The sequence below is a fragment of the Sapajus apella genome, unplaced genomic scaffold (genome assembly GCF_009761245.1).
Source record: "Sapajus apella isolate SASKATOON/1434 unplaced genomic scaffold, GSC_monkey_1.0 scaffold2, whole genome shotgun sequence".
Lineage (NCBI taxonomy): Eukaryota > Metazoa > Chordata > Mammalia > Primates > Cebidae > Sapajus > Sapajus apella.
The window spans coordinates 23,418,379-23,439,189 of NW_022436942.1; the positions used below are offsets into that span (position 1 = coordinate 23,418,379).

Sequence of the window (20,811 nt, forward strand, 5' to 3'; positions counted from 1 at the left end):
GATTACAGGCATGAGCCTGTAATCCCAGCACTTTGGGAGGCCAAGGCGGGTGGATCACGAGGTCAAGAGATCAAGACCATCCTCGTCAACATGGTGAAATCCCGTCTCTACTAAAAATACAAAACATTAGCTGGGCATGGTGGTGCGTGCCTGTAATCCCAGCCACTCAGGAGGCTGAGGCAGGAGAATTGCCTGAACCCGGGAGGCGGAGGTTGCGGTGAGCCGAGATCGCACCATTGCACTCCAGCCTGGGTAACAAGAGCGAAACTTCCGTCTCAAAAAAAAAAAAAAAAAAAAAAAGAATTAGGTTTAAGGCCAGGCACAGTGGCTCATGCCTGTACTCCCAGCACTTGGAATGCCAAGGTGGGTGGATTGCTTGAGGTCAGGAGTCTGAGACCAGCCTGGCCAACATGGTGAAACCCCATCTCTACTAAGAATACACACAAAAAAATTAGCTGAGTGTGGTGGCACATGCCTGTAATTCCGGCTACTTGGGAGGCTGAGGCAAAAGAATCACTTGAATCCAGGATGCAGAGGTTGCAGTGAGCCAAGATTGCACCACTGCACTCCAGCCTGGGTGACAGAGTAAGACTCTGTCTCAAAAAATAAAATAAAATAAAATAAAAATAAATAAATAGTTGGGTTTAACATTAATAGTACACTAATGTAAAGGTGAAATTTGGCTCATTTTGGTACCAAAAATCATACAGGAAACATTGTCAAATATAAAATGGAGTTTGGCTTTCTTTGGGCTGTATTTGTATAAATATGTTATTGGTATGTATTACAAAGTTATGGGAGACTCCTATAATTCTGGTATATCTTGGCGTACGTTATCAATAATAATTATATATACATATATATATATTTTTTTTTTGAGACAGAGTCTTGCTCTGTCCCCCAGGCTGAAGTGCAGTGACGAGATCTCGGCTCACTGCAACCTCTGCCTCCCAGGTTCCAGCAATTCTTCTGCCTCAGCCTCCCAAGTAGTTGGGACTACAGGCATGTGCCACCACACCTGGCTAATTTTTCTATTTTTAGTAGAGATGGAGTTTCATCATATTGGCCAGGCTGGTCTCAAACTACTGACCTCATGATCCACCTGCCTCAACTTCCCAAAGTGTTGGGATTACAGGAGTGAGCCACTGCACCTGGCCATTGTTATGTTAAATTGTTGTGTGCCACAGAGATAACAGATTTCCTTGTCAATTGGGTCTTTATGGCTACCCTAAAACTTTTTGTTGTCCATAAACAATTGTTGTCTTGTTTTGGTCCTCTTTAGAAGGTGGTTTTATGATTAGCTATAAAGCTCTAACCGGTGCTCTTGAATGCAGGTTTCTGATAACTTTAGAAATTATCAGAATAGAGGAATAGAAGAAAAATGTTCAGGACTCTTTAGAGCTAAAATATTCATTAATATCAATCAGGACAGGAATTAACTGCATGAACTGAACTAATAGGAGACTAAAGTGACCTTTTTGGCTTTTTGCTTAAAATGTTACTAATCCTTTGTTTTGCTTTTCAGAGTCAAGGAAACTTTTATTTTGAGCTATTAACAGCTTGTAACAATTAAGTAAAGTATACTCCTATGAACACAATTTGGAGCATATTTGTTTCTCTCTACCTGATTTCTCCAGAATTTGGAAACTATTTGTAATACAGTTATTTGCCTAAGTGCAGTAAGAATCTGTTTTATTTTGTAACAGGACACAATTGGAAAAGCTGGCTATGTTGCCAAGGCTTTGACTGGAATGGTGTGTTCTCCTTTAAGGAATCAAACTTGACTTATGAATCCAATAAAGCTTTTGGAAACTGGCCTCATATTTTGTATACACAGTCCCTGCACAGGGTTTCTGCTCTGTGGTAGGTAAAGAATGTCATTTTCTGACAGGCCAGGAACCCCAAGTTATCTTGGAACCTCAAGAGGAGAGGAATTCACCCAACTCATTAAGTATTTATTGGTACAAATCCATGGCTGGGCTTGGCTTTAAAAAGTCTTATCTCAGATTCCTTCTATGGAACAAAGTTGCATCAAAGCCAATTTAAAAGGCCTATATGAAAACTAATTATTCTTGCTGCACTGTATACAAATAATTAAGCAAAGTATAATAAAGCAAACCAGTCCTACCATGATCGGTCTTTTAATAAAAATAGAAAACTGCAGAGAGAAAAATTATGTTTCAGAAACTATGGCCGGGTGCAGTGGCTTGCACCTGTAATGCCAGCACTTTGGGAGGCTGAGGCAGGCCGATCACCTGAGGTCAAGAGTTCGAGACCAGCTTGGCCGATGTAGTGAAACCCCATCTCTACTAAAAATACAAAAATTAGCCAAGGGCCAACCAAGGCTGGGGAAGGAAGGGGTCCCAGAGAGAGTTTCAGGTGGGAAGGTTGTTGGCAGCAATGTTGGTGCATGTCCAGTAATCAAAGGGGGACCTGTGTCCTCTTGTGCCAAGGGCAGGTGGGGCATTGAGGACCCAGAGGGTCTGATCAGATAGGTGTGCCTGTCCTAGGTGGGAGGGGGACCTACCTGCCCTCATCAATGAGGTCGATGGCCAGGGTGCTGATGATGAAGACACACAGGCCAGCGATGAACATGTGGTAGATGGTGCGGAAATGCTGCATCTCCATCAGCTCACTGGAGGGACAGGGGCCTGAAGGTCAGTGTGGGAGGGTCCTCAGGGTCATGTGAACTAGCTGACACTGTACACATGAGGCATGGGGACCAGCGATCCAGAACCTCCCGCTAAAGGCCTTTCTTCCACAGGCATGCCCAGGGCAAATGGGGGACCTGCGCCTTAGAAACCCCTTCCAAGTCCTCCCCACAAACCACCTAGAGCCTAGGGATGAGAAATGAGGTGACCTTGACCCCCCAGCCCAAGTCCTTTCTTTTCCTCCGATTACCTGTCATCACCCCGACTTACTCAAGCAGAGACTTGCGGATGATGAAAACTTTCTGTTTTCCCAGGGATGGCTCCTGGGTCCTGAATTGAGATGTTTGTTCAGGGTCAGGAAGAAGTCAGTGGGCAGAGGGCAGGGCCATGCAGAAGGTCAATACTTGGGAGGCAAGGGGAGTGGTAGGGGAATGTCAGGGTCAGGGCTAGAGGGCAGAACCTGGTGGAAGGTCAGGGCCAGGGCAGAGTGCAGCCCAGTAGGTGGAGGCCAGTGTTAGGAAGACAGGATAAGGGGGAAAGAGGGAAGGCTGGAGTCGTGGTCCTGCCAAGGCTGGTGAGGGCGCATAATGTGATGTTTATAGCTCATGATCCTTGCTACAGAGGAGCCCACGAAGCTGTTCGCCAGACTCACCTGCTCAAGGAATCTGGGGGAGCAGGGAACAGAGGTTTGTGTTGTGATGGGTAGGATTGAATGGCCTCCCACATGGCCTGATCCAGCAGCTCCTTCAGCTGTCCCTGCACTTGCTCCAGCAATTGTGCCTTCACAGCCTACGGGACAAAGCCAGGGCAGAGCCCACTGTCCCTCCAGTCAGCCATCCTTTCATTCACCAGACATCCACTGAGTTTCTACCTATGCCAGGCACAGTGCTTTTTAAAAGAAAAAACTAGGGATGGAGGGTCAGCAGGGATGGAGGATCAGCAGGGGTGGGCCTGAGGGGGAAGGGCAGGCATCGGTGGGGAGATCCATGATGATGGGTCTGCTAGTGGGGAAGGAGCCCACAGTGCTAAGTGCTGTGAAAGATGAAGCCATGATTCCTGCCCAGAGCTGATCTCCTTCTGGCTTCCCAGGGCAGCAGTGAGGATCAGGGAGTGACAGCAGGAGCAAGGCTTCCACTCCCTGGGTCTGAGTTCCAGCCTGGTCACCTCTGAACTTCGCTCCTCGACCCTGACCTCCAGCTGCACTAAGAGGAAGGCTCTATCTACTGGCTGGCTTTTGGTCCCTGCCCTCAGGACTTGTGCTTCAAACCCCTCCATCTTAACCCGAATTCTTTTTTTTTGTTTTGTTTTTGTTTTTGAGACAGAGTCTTGCTCTGTCCCCCAGGCTGGAGTGCAATGGCGCGATCTTGGCTCACTGAAGCCTCTGCCTCCCCGGTTCAAGCAGTTCTCCTGCCTCAGCCTCCCAAGTAGCGGGGACCACAGGTGCCCGCCACAATGCCCAGCTAATTTTTGTATTTTTAGTAGAGACAGGGTTTCACCATGTTGGCCAGGATGGTCTCGATCTCTTGATTTTGTGATCCGCCTGTCTCGGCCTCCCAAAGTGCTGGGATTACAGGTGTGGGCCATGGCACCAGGGCTTACCCCTTAATTCTAACCTGATGTTTGCACTCAAGAACAAGTCATCGGCTGGGTGCAGTGGCTCATGCCTATAATCTCAGCACTTTGGGAGGCCAAGTCAGACAGATCACGAGGTCAGGAGATCGCGACCATCCTGGCCAATGTGATGAAACTGTCTCTACTAAAATTACAAAAAAATTAGCCGGGCGTGGTAGGATGCACCTGTAGTCCCAGGTACTTGGGAGGCTGAGGCAGGAGAATTACTTGAACCCGGGAGGCGGAGATGGCAGCGATCCTGCCACTGCACTCCAGCCTGGCAACAGAGCGACATTCCCTTTTAAAAAAAAAAGAACAAGTCTTCAGGCTGGGTGCCATGGGTCACACTTGTAATCCCAACACTTTGGGAGGCCAAGGTGGAAGGATCACTTGAAGTCAGGAGTTCAAGACCAGCCTGGCCAACATGGTAAAAACTCCATCTCTACTAAAAATAAAAAATAAAAATAAAAAATTAGCCACACCTGGTGGCGCTCACAAGCTACTTGCTTGAACCTGGGAGGCAGAGGTTGCAGTGAACTGAGATTGTGCCAGTGCACTCCAGCCTAGGCGACAGAGCAAGACTCTGTCTTAAAAAAAAAAAAAAAAAAGAAATCATCTTTATCACCAAGCCTCACTCCTGCTTCCTGCTACTGTGGATCTGTCCGCTTGACCTCTGACCTCTGACGTCCCTCACCTCCACGTGTCGGGTCCATTGCACCAAGTCCGGGGCTTTGTGCTTCTCAGTGTTTCCTGGGAGGAGGGATCAAAGGCACAGTCAATCGGAGGAGTTGGGGTTCTGCAGACCCAGAGGCATCTGGTTTTCAGGAAACACTTTCTGTGTGCTCAGCAGTCGCCCTGCACCCCAACCAGCCAATATCTAGTATCATGGGTGGGGCCACCAGAAGGAGAAGTTGCTGTTGCCAGCGGTGAGGACGCCACAGGCAAGCAGGGGGCCTGGGGACATTACTGGAAACAGGGCACTCAGGGAACAGGAAGCTACTCTATTCACCCTCTGGGGTTAACGTGTCAGAAAGATAAGGCCAGCCCACAGCTCTGAATAGCTCTTTTCTGTTCCATCTCCCAGCTGGGTGGCACAGGGTGGAGGCTTCCTTGGCCTTTCAGGACCGCAGGAAGGACTGACATTAGGCCATCAGGCAGTTGGAGCCTCCTCTCCACAGCGCCATCTCCCCCCACCACGCCCCGCCCCGCCCCACTGGTGCCTTCTGCACCGCCCCCCAGGGCAGCTCACCATCTCTGTCTCCACAGGGTCGCCACTCCCCATCTCTGTCTCCACAGGGTCGCCGCTCCTGCTCCCCTCCCAGCCCTTCTGTCCTCTGCAGACGAGGACGGGCCGTGCCTGGCTCCATGGTGGGACCCCCGGCAGCAGGCAGCCCTGGCCTGGGTTTCCTCCTTCCTTCACTGCTTGGCCAGCCCGGTAGAGCTCTCATCCCGCTCAGCTCAGGTGACAGCTCCAAAGACTAAAGTCCTTTCAGGAGGAGGGGGCCTCTGGGAGCGCGACAGGTTATCTGATCTGGAGGGCAGAGCTTCTCAGATTCGGGCACTCTGCTGCACGTCGCAGGGATGGCCACATCCCTAACACCTCCACCATCATCCAGATACCCAGCTCCCAGGGTGCAACACCTCTACCCGCCCCGCCCAACAGGAATGGTGGCTGGGTATGTCATGGGGAGGGGAAATTCGCCTCTCAGAAGCTTGTCACTAGCATGGCTGGCCTTCCAGTCTCTCCCCCAGCAGGCTGAAGGTCAGGGAGGAGTCAGAAATGTCTTTCTGTATCAGTGCATTCAGCTCCCTTTCACCACAAGGTGTGTGATTGATGCATGTGGTAATATTCTAATGGGGTTGGCACGTGATTCTCAGGGCTGAGTGCCAGGGCCCCTGAACATCTGCGCTTCCTGACACCTGTTTGGGTGAGTCTGTAGGCAGAAAGGAGGCTCAACAGTTTTTCAGCACCTAAGGAAGAAGTCACATACAGAAGAAGCAGATGCAAACCTCCCTCTGTCATTTACCAGCTGCATAATTTCAGGCAAGTGACCTAAAATGTTAAGCCACAGTTTCCTTCTCTAAAAATGGGGGCAAAAATCCTCATATCACAAGGTTATCATAAGCTCAGAATGAGTTAGTCCAGGTAAAATCACACGGTTCAGGGGCCATGAGATGAGCTCATATCTTAGTAATAATTTCCTTCTTTTTTTAGTAGGAAGTGACACAAGTGTACGTGTTTTGAGTGTTCCTCTCTGCTGGGCTCCTGCTGGGATTAACTATTAATCCTTCCCCTCCCCTTGGGTCCAAAGATCAGTGTTAGAAACAAGGTCACAACTTCTGACTAAGGCATCTCAGTGTCTCCCCTTCCCACTCCCACCTCCCGGCTGGCAGCTCTGTAAGGCTTGATGGCTCGAAGCCTCTGCCAGTGGCTGTCACAGGAAGGACTGGAGGTATCCATAGGAAAGGAGGAATGTGCGGTTGAGCCTTAGTAGGGCAGAGAGGGGGTCAGGGGTTCCAGAATTGTGAAAGGTAGACAGAACACAAGCCAGCAACCCCAAGCACAGCTTTATTGACACCCAGCCAACACCAACACTCTTTCGAACTGCATATGTAAAGGCCCAGTGTGAGGGGGACCATGGGGCAGGGCCTGCAGGTGGGTTGTGGGGCTCGGGTTATTTGTCGAGGGATGAAAGCTCCATGTTCCTGCCAGCAGCCCTGCAGCCCCCCCCCCCACCTCCCCAGCTTTATCGCCTACTCCCAATGGGGCAGGAGGAGCTTCCGTTGCCATCTGGAGACCCTGGCAGGGGCTGGCCCATCCGATCCACACACCAGCAGGGACCTCGGCGCTGGCCCTGGGAGGAGCGGCACTGGAAAGAGAGGCACACAGGTCAGGAGTGAGGCCAGAGGCTTCCAGCAGGAGAATGGGAGGGGATGCCCGAGTCTGAGGATGCAGAAACACCTGAGGGTCCCCTTGGGACAGCGAGGCCCACTGGGTTCCCTCTCCTTAGTTCCCCCTCTTCAACCTTTAAATTGTGTGCATCCTGCTAGCCTGGAACAGTAGCTTTCAAAGTGGCGTTCCCCAATCTGCATCACCTGGGAACATGTTAGAAATGCGTATTCTCAGGCCCCACCCCACACCTCCCGAATCGCCGCTGGTGGCTCAGCCATCCACTGTGCATAAGCCTTCCAGAGGACTCTGATGCCTCAAGCTTGAGAGCCACAACTAGACCAGTCCTTACGTAGTTTTAACCGTTCTCTACTTCAGTGTGTGCTTGATTACTCCGTATGTTTATATAACGAATTACATTATTCTCTATGCTCTCCTAAAGTTGGAAGATCCTTTTTTTTTGAAAAAAAGAAATAAAAAAAAGGAAGAAAGAGAGAAAGAAAGAAAAATAAATAACGAAAAAAAATAAAAAAAAGAATGAAGGAGAGGAAGAAAGAGGAAGAGGAAGAGGGAGAGAGAACGGAAGTGTTGCTTTATCGCCCAGGCTAGAATGCAGTCTAAAAATGGGTATTGAAAACCACTTTTATGACAATAATTGTGCTTAATAATGGAGACCTTAAAGATGGGGCAGTGTCTTAGTTATGCAGCTATGGAAGCCCCACTGCCCCCACTCCCTGGCAGGAGCCCTCTGCTGGAGCAGGGGGAGGGGAGGAATAGTCTCACCTGCCGCTTCCGATAGAAGCCTCGGTGGTCACAGTTGGGCACATAGAGGGTCTGAGTCCCCCGGTAGACCGCAGTGTGGAGTTGCTGCAGCACCGAGTCCAGATGTCTGCGGCATGGGCCCTGGGGGAGGCAAAGCAGGCAGCTTAGAACCACTCCAGCCCAGCTTTCAGCTCCAAACCACTGGCCCACCAGGGAAGCACCCAGGACCCACAATGGAGACATCTCCAAGCCCAAGGGACCAGTCTTAGATGGAAGTCTCCAGGGCTCCCCACCCCTCCTGCTCCCTACCAGCCCCAAACGCACCATCTCAGTGTCTTGGACAGCTGCAGAACTGGGCTGGGAGGGCATGGTAGAGGTGCCTGGATTCCGCTGTCGGTCTCTGCGGTTCACATCCTGCGGGCGGGCAGTATCTGCTTGGGATTTACTCTCCTTAGGATTCTTCTCTGCAACTACAGAAGGAAAGGAAGAGAGGCCAGAAATCAGCCAGAGCCATGCGGAAGAAGGGCCTTGCCCACATCACCTACTGAAGTAAGGAAGAGTGGGCCTTACGCCCCGTCGTTGCATGATGCTGGCGGTAGCTTCTTTCTCTGACAAGTAGTTACATTACTTTTCCTGACAATATTTCCCGGTATTTTCCAGAGTGCTTTTAAGGCTTATAAGGGAGACATATTTTAAAAAAAAGAAAAAAGGAGAACAAGGATGTGTGCAATGGTTTACGCCTGTAATCCCAGCACTTTGAGAGGCGGAGGTGGGAGGATCACTCGAGCCCAGAAGTTTGAGACCAGCCTGGGCAACATAATGAGAACCTCATCTCTACAAAAAATTTTTAAAATTACCAAGGTGTGGTGGCATGCACCTGTAGCCCCAGCTACTTGGAAGGCTGAGGCAGGAGGATCCCTTGAGCCCCAGAAGCCAAGACTGCAGTGAGCCATGATTGTGCCACTGCACTCCAGCCTGGACAACAGAGTGAGACCCTGTCTCAAAAATAAATAAATTATGGGCCAGGTGCAGTGGCTCATGCCTGTCATCCCAGCACTTGGCCCCAGGCCAAGGCGGGCAGATCACCTGAGGTCAGGGGTTTGAGACCAGTCTGATCAACATGATGAAACCCTGTCTCTACTAAAAATACAAAAATTAGTCGGGCGCGATGGGGGCGCCTGTAATCCCAGCTACTCCAGAGGCTGAGACAGGAGAATCACTTGAACCCAGGAGGTGGAGGTTGCAGTGAGCCGAGATTGCGCCACTGCACTACAGCCTTGGTGACAGAGTGAGACTCCGTCTCTAAATAAATAAATAAATATTAGGTAAATGAATAAAATTTTTAAATAAGTAAATGAAAAATGGAGAACAAATTCACAGGACTATTTGGGGCTTTGAGCTTCCAATGAAAAGACCTGGCTGTTCCACCAAAGGCCAGAAGGGGGCGCACGAAGCCCGGGAGATGGGGCAGAAGAGCAACGGATGTAGGAGGGGGGTCAAAATGGCCCCAAATGGAATGTGTGTCCCTGCTGTGACCTTGCTGTGACTCAACCCGCTTGAGATGTGGCTACTTCTTGAGTACTGCAGTGGGAACCTCTCCCTTCTAGTACCCTGTGGCTTAGGCCAGCTCAACCCTACTTGTCCCAGGAGCACATGGATTCAACCCTTAACCAAGACAGGCTGAGGGCAGATTAAGACGGTGCAGAAAAAGAGGGGCTTCCAACCTGCAGGTTGTTCCTGGCTCTGGAGAAAGTTTCCAGAGGGTTCGGGGAGAGCTCAGGACTGGGAAGGGGTGAGGAAATAAGTCAGGGCTAGGAAAAGGCAGGAAGGGGAGCACGTACTGCTTGGAATTTGCCTAATATCAAATCAGATATCAGAACCCCTAAAGGGGTCCTCTCTCTCCCTCTATGGCCAAAGACAAGCTCCCAGCTAACTACCACTCATAACCCAGAAGACATTTCCCTGCCATCCTGAGTCTGATCCTTCTTCCTCAGGATGCCCGTCCTCCACAGAGCTTGTCCTTGATTCCCTACATTTAGCACCCAACCATTTAGCTCCAAACTGCCTCCTCTCATCCACCCAGCTTACTTCTAGGAGGACTCCCGGAAGCCTGCACTCAGGCATTTGGGACAGAAAGAACCTCCATGTTCTTCCATCTCTTCCCGTGGAAGGCACTCAGAGCCTCTGGGATGCGCAGTTTGCATTTCCTGCCCTCCCGGTCTCCCCGCTGTCCCCCGTGTTTTCAGTGCTGATTCACATCTGTCCCACCCACCCAGTGACTCAGCTTCTGCTCTCCTCCCTGGAGCAGGGTGGGGTAGGATGGGTGAACGGTTCTGAGCAGGTTTAGATCATAACCACGATTTGGCAGATTCCCTCTCCCCGCCCCCCGCTCTTTCTCCTCTCCCCCACCCTACGCCCTAGCCTGTCCTCAGTCCGTAGTCGAGTCTAATACAACTCTGGATTTGGGGCCTTTTCGGTTCTAGATCCCTCCTGTTCAGGTGCTTCGAACACCGGTATTAGGAGGAAAGGAGTCATTTCTCAGCGTGTGCAGAAATTTGAAGTCTCAGGCTCCCTTCCCTCTTTCTCCAAGTGGAAGCTGAGAACAACATTTGGGTCCTTTCCCCAGCTTGGTCGTCTAGGGTGGTAGGAGCTGGGCCTGCTGGGGCACATGGGATGTCCCTAAAACCCTATTTCTCCCTCGGCTGCCCTCAAGTTCCCACCTGCAAGGGTACTCCCTCAAGGGTAAATCGATGGAGCAAAAAAGAAGGCCGGATGCGGACACCTTCTGCTGTATCCCCAGGTCCCCTGGCCGCACCCCAGCTTCCTGAACCCACCCCTTCTCCCCCACACAAATGTGCCCCTCCAAGATAGGAAGCGTCAAGGGCCAGGGTGCAGAGGCTTGCAGGGTCGTCCACTCCCGTTTCCCCAGGACCCTGCCTGCAGGACGCGGGTCTCACGTGGGCGGGGCAGGGGCGGGGCGCGGACTCACCCGCAGGCGCGCGGGCCGGGAGGCAGCGGCCTCGGCCTAGCAGCAGCGCCCGCAAAGGCGCCTCCTCGTTCTCGGGCGGGTGGCACCGCAGTCCTGGGGCGCAGTTAGGGGTGTAGACCCCGCACTTCTGCCCCTCCCTCCTGAGACAGCCCTCAGCATCCGCGCAGATCTCCGCTGGCGGCCCCCCATCCTCCTCCTCCACGCAGCCCCCTGGACAACCCGCCTGCACCCCCTGCCCGCAGCCTGGGCACCGCTCCAAGGTGCCTCCTGGGCTGGCAGCGAGCAGCAGAGCTAGCAGCAGCAGCGGCGGCAGCAGCCTGTGGGGGGTCATGGTCACGGTTTGTGCCCGGTCCTCTCCTTCCAGAGCAGTCGCAGCTCTGCTGCTGCCCGCCGCCGCCCCTCTGTCTTAAGTAGCCACCGGCCAGGGGCCGGGCCCTTTAAGAGCCAGGTGAAGGGGGGTAGGGGAGAGGGCCGGGGCATTCCCTAAACTGGGTGGGACTGGGGAGGCCCCCCCCAACCTGGGTCCTCCCACTTTTCTTTCCCCCTCCCTTTCCAGTTTCTGTTTACTTCCCAAATTGCTCTGATTTTTCTTGCTTTGTTCCCGGGAATCTCGCCCGGAATTTGGGAGCTGTAGAGCTGGCTGGAGGGACTGGAGGGTGGAGAGGAGCGGAAGAGGGGGAGGACGGGAGTGCAATCCACTTAGTGTGTGTGTAGGAAGACGCGAGCTTGCAGGGACCTGGTGGGGAGGGAGAAGATGGGGGCTGAAAGGGAACTGAAAAGAGATAGTGTGTGGATCACGAGAGGAGTGGGCCAAAGTGTAGAGACAGAGAAAAGATGGAGAGGGTGGATAACGGGGTCTTGCTGATGGGAAGTAGACCAGGGCAGAGGAGGAAAGGAAGAGAGGAGGGGCAAAACTGGGAAAAGGGCAAGAGACAGCACCCCTGAGATGTGACTATGGAGAAAAGGGGCCTGAGGGGAGCCAGACTGGGAGGAAAACACCTTGAATGAACCGTGGGAGACCCTAGCATTGTGGGTGCCTGTGGAGTCTGGAAGGATGGGAGAGGGCTGTTGTGCAGGGTGAGAACTGGCTGGGAGGTAGGGAACGGGGGAAATTGGCCGGTTGAAACTAGAGAGGGACAGAGTGAGAGGAACTCATATTCAGGATGCTCTTGGGAACAGTGGCCAGAAAGCAGATCACATCCCCCTTCCCCTCTCCCTTCTTCAGGTAAGCTCACTCCTCCATTCCTCTCCTCTCCCAGAATCCGTCCCCTTCCCTCCCAGTCATCCACGGGGTTCTCTAGATACATCAGGCTGTCTTGTGCCCAAGGGGCTTTGGAGAAGGACTGGTCTCGGCGTCTTTGCCTGCCTACTTGTCCACCTGAAGTCCAAGGGTCAGCATCCGATGCTCCCCACCCACCTCTCCTAGGCAGTGTCCCGCCCACCCAAACACCCCTAGCCCAGCCTCACAAGAGAGAGGAAGAGGGACTGTTTCCTTCAGCAGCCCACACCCACCCAGCTCTGGGTTATGCAACAGGGGCCATCTCATTCTTTCCTAAAACAAGGGCTCTGGGCAGTGACTAAGTTTAAATTCTGGGCCCCAAGCAAGAATGTCAGCAAGGGCCTCTTGAACTTTTAGGTAAATATGAAATAAAATGAACCTCATTATCAGCACTGCTTCTTCCCTACGGACCTGTGTTTGGGGAATGGTGTTTTCCTGTGGCCCTGAGACACTGATGCAGACTGGAGAGGCCAGGAGGAGAGGGGTATGGGGCAGCTTTCTTCCACCAAGGCTCTTCCACCCCCTGCCCCAAGCTCTGACCGAGCTCCCTGAAACCAAGGCTGGTCAGAGATGGGTTCCGGGATATTGGAGCCCTGCCCCACACCCTTTATCACTATTTCTTTTGTCCTGCACATGGTTCTGGCTAGGGTCTTAGGGTCTTTCTCCTGGACTTTGGCCTGATGCTCTTGAATAAGAGGGAAAGCTTGTGGAAAGCTGGGAAGGGGGAGGAGATGGCTGTGCTTTGCAGGATCCCAGTGTGGATTTTTTTTTTTTTTTTTTTTGAAATGGAGTCTCGCTCTTTCACGAGAGGAACTCTGTAGTACTGGGTTAGAATGGGAGACAGCAGTGTGAACTTGTATTTAGCTTAATATATAGCCAGATGAATAGATACAGAAATGATGACAGATACCTATATACACATGGTTAGTATACATACATGTATTACCTAACTCTGTTGCTCCAGAGGGCCTAGGAGCAATGACACTGCAGTAACAGTAGCATACCTCGAAGCTAGATCTAGGTTTCTAAATACCATTCTCTAACAAAAGGAAGAACGTTTCTCCATTTCTTGGAGAAATAGTTGATTCTGGGGCCATGACAGGGAAAATAGATGATCTAGAGCATTGTGCAGTACTAGAAATTATGGCTGGGCACAATGGCTCATGCCTGTAAATCCCAGCGCTTAAGGAGTCTGAGGAGGGCAGATCACAAGGTCAGGAGATAGAGACCATCCTGGCCAACATGGTAAAACTCTGTCTCTACTAAAAATACAAAAAATTAGCCAGGCGTGGTGGCACACATCTGCAGTCCCAGCTACTTGGGAGGCAGAGGCAGGAGAATCGCTTGAACCCAGGAGGTGGAGGTTGTAGGTCCCCACGCAAATCTCATCTTGTAGCTCCCATAATTTCCATGTGTTGTGGGAAGGACCTGATGGGGGTAATTGAATCATGGGGGCAGGTCTTTCCCCGTGCTGTTCCTGTGATAGTGAATAAGTCGCATCAAATCTGATGGTTTTAAAAACAGGAGTTTAGCTGCACAAGCTCTCTCTTCTCTTGTCTGCCACCATGTGAGATGTGCCTTTCACCCTCTGCCATGATTGTGAGACCTCCCCAAGCCATGTGGAACTGTAAGTCCAGTAAAACTCTTTCTTTTGTAAATTGCCCAGACCCGGGTATATCTTTATCAGTAATATGAAAATGGACTAATACACCAGGACAGCACCACATTTTACATTTAATCTTCACTATATGTTTATAAAATGGGTGCTGTTATTATTTCCATTATTCTTCCCATAGGAGCACACTGAGGCTTCAAAGAGATGAGTGATGGAATAGGGATTTGAACCCAGAGCTTGAGCTTTCTATGACCCTCTCTCCTGTCTCATTACTATCTTCTCTACCTCACTGGCCTGCTACTCATCCTTGGGAATGCTGCTAGAGATCTTTGTAAGAAGCATCTGCTGGGCAGGCCCAACTCTGGAGACCTCTTCATGGGTTGTGAGTTGTCACTCTCAAAGGTTTAAACAAGATCACCTGGACTATCAGAGGCCATCTACAGTTAAATTCTGGGGCCTTAATGTGTCGTCATGGCCAACAGGGCTATCAGAATGTTAGGCATTCAAAGGAAGAAAATGGGAAATAAACCAGAATACATTTGCTAAGGTCCTAATGGAATTTTCTGCCTGTTATTATTTCAAACTCAACACATCTAAAACCTTACTTATCCTCTCCCACAAACCATTCCTTAGCTTTCCCATTTTTGTCAGTGGTTTCATCATTCTCCCAATCTCCCCAGTCACCCTTCACTCTTTTCTCATGAAATTACCTATTCTTTTTCATCAGTCCTTCTAATGATTCCCCTATCTGGCCTTCAAGTTTTTTCATTTCTTTTTTCTTTTTTTTTTTTTTTATATGGGGTTTCATCATGATGGTCAGGCTGGTCTTGAACTCCTGACCTCAGGTGATCCACCCACCTCGGCCTCCCAAAGTGCTAGGATTACAGGAGTGAGCCACCGTGCCCAGCTTTTCATTTATTTTTTCTTAGGTTTTTTTTTTTTTTTTTTTTTTTTTTTTTTTATGGAACGCTTCACGAATTTGCGTGTCATCCTCGCGCAGGGGCCATGCTAATCTTCTCTGTATCGTTCCAATTTTAGTATACGTGCTGCCGAAGCGAGCACTTTTTTTTTTTTTGAGATGGAGTCTCTCTCTGTTGCCCAGACTGGAGTGTAGTGGTGCCATCTCAGCTCACTGCAACCTCTGCCCCCCGAGTAGATGAGTTCAAGAGATTCTCCTGCCTCAGCCTTCTGAGTAGATGGGATTACAGGCGCATGCCACAATGCCTGGCTAATTTTTTGTATTTTTTAGTAGAGATGGGGTTTTGCCATGTTGGCCAGGCTGGTCTTCAATTTCAGACCTCAGGTGATCTGCCTGTCTCAGCCTCCCAAAGTGCTGGGATTATAGTAATGAGCCACTGTGCCCAGCCAGTTTTTTCATTTTTTTTTTTAGATGGAGTCCTGCTCTGTCAGCCAGGCTGGAGTGCAGTGACACAATCTCAGCTCACTGCAACCTCTGCTTCCCCAGTTCAAGTGTGATTCTCATTCCCCAGCCTCCTGAGTAGCTGGGATTACAGGCACCCGCCACCATGCCTGGCTAATTTTTGTATTTTTAGTAGAGACAAAAATAAAAAATTTTGCCATGTTGGCCAGGCTGGTCTTGAACTCCTGACCTCAGGTGATCTGCTCGCCTCGGCCTCCCAAAATGCTGGGATTACAGGTGTGAGCCACCGCACCGGCCAGTTTTTCCATTTCAAAGCCATCATGACGGTTTGGTTCTCATCGTCTTTCACCTGGGCCATGGCAATCATTTCCTACAGGCTGCCCAGTTTTCAGACGCTATCTACTCTATACACAAACTATTCTTTCTGAAATGAAAACATAGCAAATAACTCCTCTGCTCAGAAACCTTCAATGACTCCCTGTTTTCCCCAGTGTCAAGTCCAAATTCTTGGGTTTAAAGCCACTAGTGCTATAGCCCTATCACTATCTTACAAAATATATTTTTGACCAAATATACACTTATTGACAAAATACACATCTTGACCAAATAGACTCTTTGAATTCACACCTGCAAACTCTTACTCATGATCACCCTTCTAACCTTTTGCTCCTCCTCCAACCATGAGTTCTTTAATTTTTATTATCAAGGTGTGGGTGAAATTGAGTAAGTCTATTTATCCTAATCCCAAGGAGCTCATAGTCTATCAGGAAGACAGACAGGTAAATCAAGAGGAGAGAGACTTAAGCTTGCCTGGAAGAATCACAGAAGGCTTCACAGAGGAGATAACACTTTGGTTGAATCTTGGAGGAACAGGAATATGTGAGGGAAGGAATTGACGGAAAGGCTTCCAGGCAGAGGAGGCACACCTGTCTCTAAGAATCACATGTCCCTTCTTAACATCTCTTGTAGTTTGCCTTGTATTTCCAGCAGCTTTTAACTGGCCTATCAACTCCTTTAGGACAGGGGCCATATCCTGTATCTACCCTCTGTTAAATGCGGGTGGTAATATTTACTTTACAGGATTGTTAGGAATGTTAGCGATAATTCATGTAACATACGTGTCAGACACTCAGTGATTTTTTTCTGTAATAAATGAAGTGTCTAGCTCAGTTTCTGGCTCATACAAAGGTAGTCAGAATTTGTTGAATGAATGATGATACCCTGTTTCAAAACTGTTTTGTTTACATTTAGAAATCTGTGCCTTGGGCCGGGCGCGGTGGCTCACGCCTGTAATCCCAGCACTTTGGGAGGCCGAGGCAGGTGGATCACGAGGTCAAGAGATCGAGACCATCCTGGTCAACATGGTGAAACTCCGTCTCTACTAAAAATACAAAAAATCAGCTGGGCCTGGTGGTGCGTGCCTGTAATCCCAGCTACTCAGGAGGCTGAGGCAGGAGAATTGCCTGAACCCAGGAGGCGGAGGTTGCAGTGAGCCGAGATTGCGCCATTGCACTCCAGCCTGGGTAACAAGAGCAAAACTCCGACTCCAAAAAAAAAAAAAAAAAAAAGAAATCTGTGCCTTGGAAGACCTCACTGGACTGGAAAAGATCCGGAGAAAGGCAATGTTTCAGCAGGCTGGGAAAACAGCCTGTGAGAACTAACCAAACACAATGAAGGCTCTTCAATCTGAAGAGGGGGCAGATCTATTCAGATTCAACCCAAATTCACTAAATGCTTATCTATTTTTTGTACAAGTCTCATGATGTTCCATTCCCATCTCCACTTTGTAGATAAGAAGACATATCCAAAGAAGTTAAATATCTTGCCAGAAGCCAAAAGCTAAAGGGTGGAATCCACTAGATTCCAAGTTCAAAATGCTTTTCACTAAAACACAAAAAGCTTCCTTATTTTTTCTTCCAACTTTTAAGTTCAGGGGTACATGTGCAAGATGTGCAGGTTTGTTACATAGGTAAACGTGTGCCATGGTGGTTTGCTGCCCAGATCATCCCGTCATCTAAGTATTAAGGCCAGCATCCATTAGCTATTCTTCCTGATACTCTCCCTCCCTCCAACCCTACAAAAAACTTCATAATGTAGAAAAACATCAAGGGTGTGGATAACTTAAATACAGACTTGTTTGCTAAATTCTCCAAATACTCAATCCATGTGCAATTTCTAGAGCAAGAGAAAGATTGCTTTCAGGCAAATAAAAAGAATGATTGCCTTATGTTGGGAATGGGGTAGGGAATAAAAACAAGAAATATATTATTATAATAAACAGCACAAACTGGGAAAAAAGTTAGAAACGAATCAATAAAATGATAGATAAAAGATTTCTGGTGGCCAGGCATGGTGGCTCATGCTTGTAATCCCAGCACTTTGGGAGGCCGAGGCGGGCAGATCATGAGGTCAGGAGTTCGAGACCAGCCTGGCCAACATAGTGAAACCCTGTCTATACTAAAAATACAAAAATTAGCTGGGCATGGTGGCGGGTTCCTGTAATACCAGCTACTCAGGAGGCTGAGGTAAGAGAATCACTTGAACCCGGGAGGCAGAAGCTGCAGTGAACTGAGATCACATCACTGCACTCCAGCCTTGGCAGCAGAGCTAGACTCTGTCTCAAAAATAAAAATAAAAAAGAAAGAAGATGAAATATGTCCATACGAAGACTTGTACATGATTATTCACTGTAGCTTTATTTGTAATACCCAAAAACTGGAAAACTCCAAATATCCATCAACAAGTGAACAAATACATTGTAATATATTCAAGCAATAGCATACTACCCAGCAGTAAAAAGGAATGATCGAGAGGCCAAGGTGGGAGGATCACTGGAGGCCAGGAGTTTGAGGTTGCGGTAAGTTTGATCGCACCACCGCTCTCCAGCCTGGGCAACAGAGCAAGACCCTGCCCCTAAATAAATAAATAAGTAAATACTATTAATACAAAGAACAACATGGATGAATCCCTCAAGGTAATTATGCTGAACAAAAGCAGCCAGATATACCTCACCCCAAAGAGCATTTACTGTATGATTTCACTTATATAAAATTCTAGAAAATGCCAACTAAGCTGGTAACCAAAAAGCAGATTAGTGGGCTGGGTGTGGTGCCTCATGCCTGTAATTCTAGCACATTGGGAAGGTGAGGCAGGCAGATTACCTGAGGTCAGGAGTTCGAGACCAGCCTTGCCAACATGGTGAAACCCCATCTCTACTAAAAATATAAAAATTAGCTGGGAGTTGTGGCAGGAGCCTGTAATCCCAGCTACTCAGGAGGCTGAGACAGGAGAATCCCTTCAATCCAGGAGGCGGAGGTTGCAGTGAGCCAAGATTGTCCCATTGCATTCCAGCCTGGACAACAGAGAGAAACTCTGTCTCAAAAAAATAAAAAAGTTTCAGCCGGGCGTGGTGGCTGACGCCTGTAATCCAAGCACTTTGGAGGCCAAGGCGGGCGGATTACCTGAGGTCAGGAGTTGAAGACCAGCCTGACCAACACGGTGAAACCCCGTCTTAAAATAAATAAATAAATAAGTTTCAAAAAGCAGATTAGTGGTTCCTAGGGATAAAAGAGTGGGAGGAAGGGATTATAAAGGAGCATGAGGAAATTTTTAGGGATGATGATGATATGGTCACAATCTTGGATGTGGTGACATTTTCATGGGTGTTTATATAGCTTATCAAATTGCATACCTTGGCCCAGTGCAGTGGCTCATATCTGTAATCCTTGCACTTTGTGGGGCTGAGGTGGGAGGATTGCTTGAGCTCAGGAGTTTGAGACTAGCCTGGGTAACACAGTGAGACTTCGTCTCTAATTAAAAAAAGAAAGGAATCAATTGTACACCTTAAATATATATGGTTTATTGTATGTCAGTTATATGGCAATAAAGTTGTTTATTCAAATACGTGTAGACACCAAGCACAAATTACCAACTGGGTCCTGGGCCTGCCAATGGATGCAGCATTTGCCAAAACGGCCAGCCCCACACCTGGAACTTAAAGATGGGGAAATCCCGAGTGGAATCACAACCATCAGTAACAGTTTGGAGACACTTTCTTCTGCCATTTCTCTCCATGTCTGACCCTAGCCAGCTAAGCTAGTTTCTGGAAGGAGCCCTGGTCTGGGATGAACATGACTCTGGCAGCCTCCTAAGATAGTCTCTCTCTGCTGGCTTTGGGAAGAGCTGAGCTCAGGGTTGAGGTATTTTCATAACACAAGAAGAGGAGCAGAGGAGAAGCAATGGAGGAATCAGAAGGAGGCAGAGACGAGTTGGAAGAGAGCGAATCAGAACTGAGTCACCCAGGGCCTGGAAGGGAGCTAAGAGAATACAGACTTCACTAATTCTTGTTTAGGGATGAGAACAGCAAGACCTTGACCTTTTAGTCACATAGAACAGGGGCTCTAATTCAGGTTTCCCTGTTTCCCATCTACATCTATTCCCATCACCCATTTCCATTATGCCGAGTGAACACTATTTACTGTATGTGAGATGATGGCTCTGCTTGCACTCAACACTCCAGAGTACCTAGTGTGCTAAGACTCGGGGGTCTGAAGGAGCTCACAGTCTAGCAGAGACGGGTCTACATACACAAGTGACTCCAATAATAAAAGCAAGAGATAATAATAAATGTTATAAATGAGGTGCTTCCAAACCACAGTGCTTAAAAAATAAATAAATAAAAGAAAATAAATAAATGAGGTGCTACAGAGGAGGGGAATCTTTCTTTCTTTCTTTCTTTTTTGTTTGAAGACGGGGTTTCACCATGTTGGTCAGGCTGGTCTCGAACTCCCGACCTCAGGTGATCCGCCCGCCTTGGCCTCCAAAGTGCTTGGATTACAGGCATGAGCCACCACGCCCGGCCGGAGGGGAATCTTTATGTCCTGAACAGAGAGATATGGCGATGAGAGAAGAGCAAGGAAGTCCTTATCTAGGAGATCTAGGCGCCCAATCTCCCAGAACGGCAGTAGACACCCCTTAGTAGAGGTGAGAATGGGAATTTTGTTCACAGCTTAGTAGGTGTTCAATAATGTTAGTGTCTTCGTCCCTTCGCATTCTGACCCCAGTCTAACTTTCCTTCAGTCTACCAAAACCCCTGTGTTCCTCCACAGCACGCCGCTTGGTGCCACTGTGCCTTCCGCAACCCAAGTTCTCTCCTGTAATGGAACGTTCTTGCCTTAAAGAGAGAGCGGTGCCATGAAACGGAGCTCGGGAGGGTATACAGCACACGGTAACAGTTAAGCGCCCAAGCTATCGAGGTCAGCCTCAGGCTCATCTGTAAAAGGGAGATAATGAGATTTATTTCATAAGGCTGCAGGATGGATTAAATGGACATTCTGGTAGAGCTTTTGGCACCAAGTCTGGCGCGGAACGAGGGCACAAGTAATACTCGCAACGTTTGTGCGAGCGTGGCCACCTCCTCCGCACGTCCAGTCCCGCCTGGCGCCGCTCAGGAGCCGCCCCCAGTCCGCCTCAGCGGCGCCCAGTCACCCAGCAGCGTCCGCGCCGCCACGTCGACTCCGCTCACCCCATCGACAGCCGGGCTTACCAGACCCGGCCCCGCGCTAGGTACCCGGGGCACCAGGCAGCGCCCCACGCCCTGCCTGCGCCCTCCGATTGGCTCCTGCAGCTGCCCG

The 20,811-nt window shown here is 49.4% G+C and overlaps 2 protein-coding genes, 1 long non-coding RNA gene and 1 other non-coding gene across 11 annotated transcripts in view; all 4 read right to left on the reverse strand.

The window, feature by feature from the left end:
* Positions 1 to 6,725, reverse strand: part of SOAT2 (sterol O-acyltransferase 2) — a 21,228-nt gene extending 14,503 nt beyond the window's left edge. For all 7 annotated transcript variants that reach the window (XR_004273303.1, XR_004273309.1, XR_004273307.1 and 4 more), the window contains exons 1-5: positions 5,512 to 6,725; positions 4,957 to 5,012; positions 3,304 to 3,440; positions 2,922 to 2,981; positions 2,528 to 2,635 (exon numbers count right to left, since the gene is read on the reverse strand). Coding sequence is in view for 2 of the 7 variants with exons in the window: in XM_032292902.1 (XP_032148793.1) it covers positions 2,528 to 2,635; positions 2,922 to 2,981; positions 3,304 to 3,440; positions 4,957 to 5,012; positions 5,512 to 5,710 (560 nt within the window). In the remaining 5 variants the exon portion in view is untranslated. The remainder of the gene's footprint in view (positions 1 to 2,527; positions 2,636 to 2,921; positions 2,982 to 3,303; positions 3,441 to 4,956; positions 5,013 to 5,511) is intronic.
* An 86-nt stretch (positions 6,726 to 6,811) lies between these two features.
* On the reverse strand, positions 6,812 to 11,572 carry IGFBP6 (insulin like growth factor binding protein 6). Its single transcript, XM_032292926.1, has 4 exons — positions 10,904 to 11,572; positions 8,239 to 8,384; positions 7,936 to 8,055; positions 6,812 to 7,132 (listed from the first exon to the last, which is right to left on the reverse strand). Exons 1-4 carry the CDS (start codon positions 11,232 to 11,234, stop codon positions 7,010 to 7,012), a joined length of 720 nt encoding a protein of 239 aa, XP_032148817.1. The 5' UTR covers positions 11,235 to 11,572; the 3' UTR covers positions 6,812 to 7,009.
* A 3,180-nt stretch (positions 11,573 to 14,752) lies between these two features.
* LOC116527695 lies at positions 14,753 to 14,859 on the reverse strand. The gene has a single exon (XR_004258678.1). It is a non-coding gene; the product is annotated as a U6 spliceosomal RNA (small nuclear RNA).
* Positions 14,860 to 18,950: 4,091 nt separating this feature from the next.
* Positions 18,951 to 20,799, reverse strand: LOC116561212. Of its 2 annotated transcripts, XR_004273336.1 has the most exons (4): positions 20,703 to 20,797; positions 19,972 to 20,450; positions 19,166 to 19,483; positions 18,951 to 18,987 (listed from the first exon to the last, which is right to left on the reverse strand). It is a non-coding gene; the product is annotated as an uncharacterized LOC116561212 (long non-coding RNA). The 2 variants fall into 2 exon arrangements; XR_004273334.1 differs by lacking the exon at positions 18,951 to 18,987 and having other exon boundaries at positions 19,016 to 19,483; positions 20,703 to 20,799.
* Positions 20,800 to 20,811: the final 12 nt, after the last annotated feature.

Excerpts from the sequence above, each read along its gene's own strand:
- IGFBP6 (XM_032292926.1), bottom strand. The coding sequence starts at position 11,234 with ATGACCCCCCACAGGCTGCTGCCGCCGCTGCTGCTGCTAGCTCTGCTG. Across the intron at positions 8,385-10,903 it reads CCCGGCCCGCGCGCCTGCGG|TTGCAGAGAAGAATCCTAAG; the intron begins GTGAGTCCGCGC and ends TTCCTTCTGTAG. Across the intron at positions 8,056-8,238 it reads CTGTCCAAGACACTGAGATG|GGCCCATGCCGCAGACATCT; the intron begins GTGCGTTTGGGG and ends TGCCTCCCCCAG.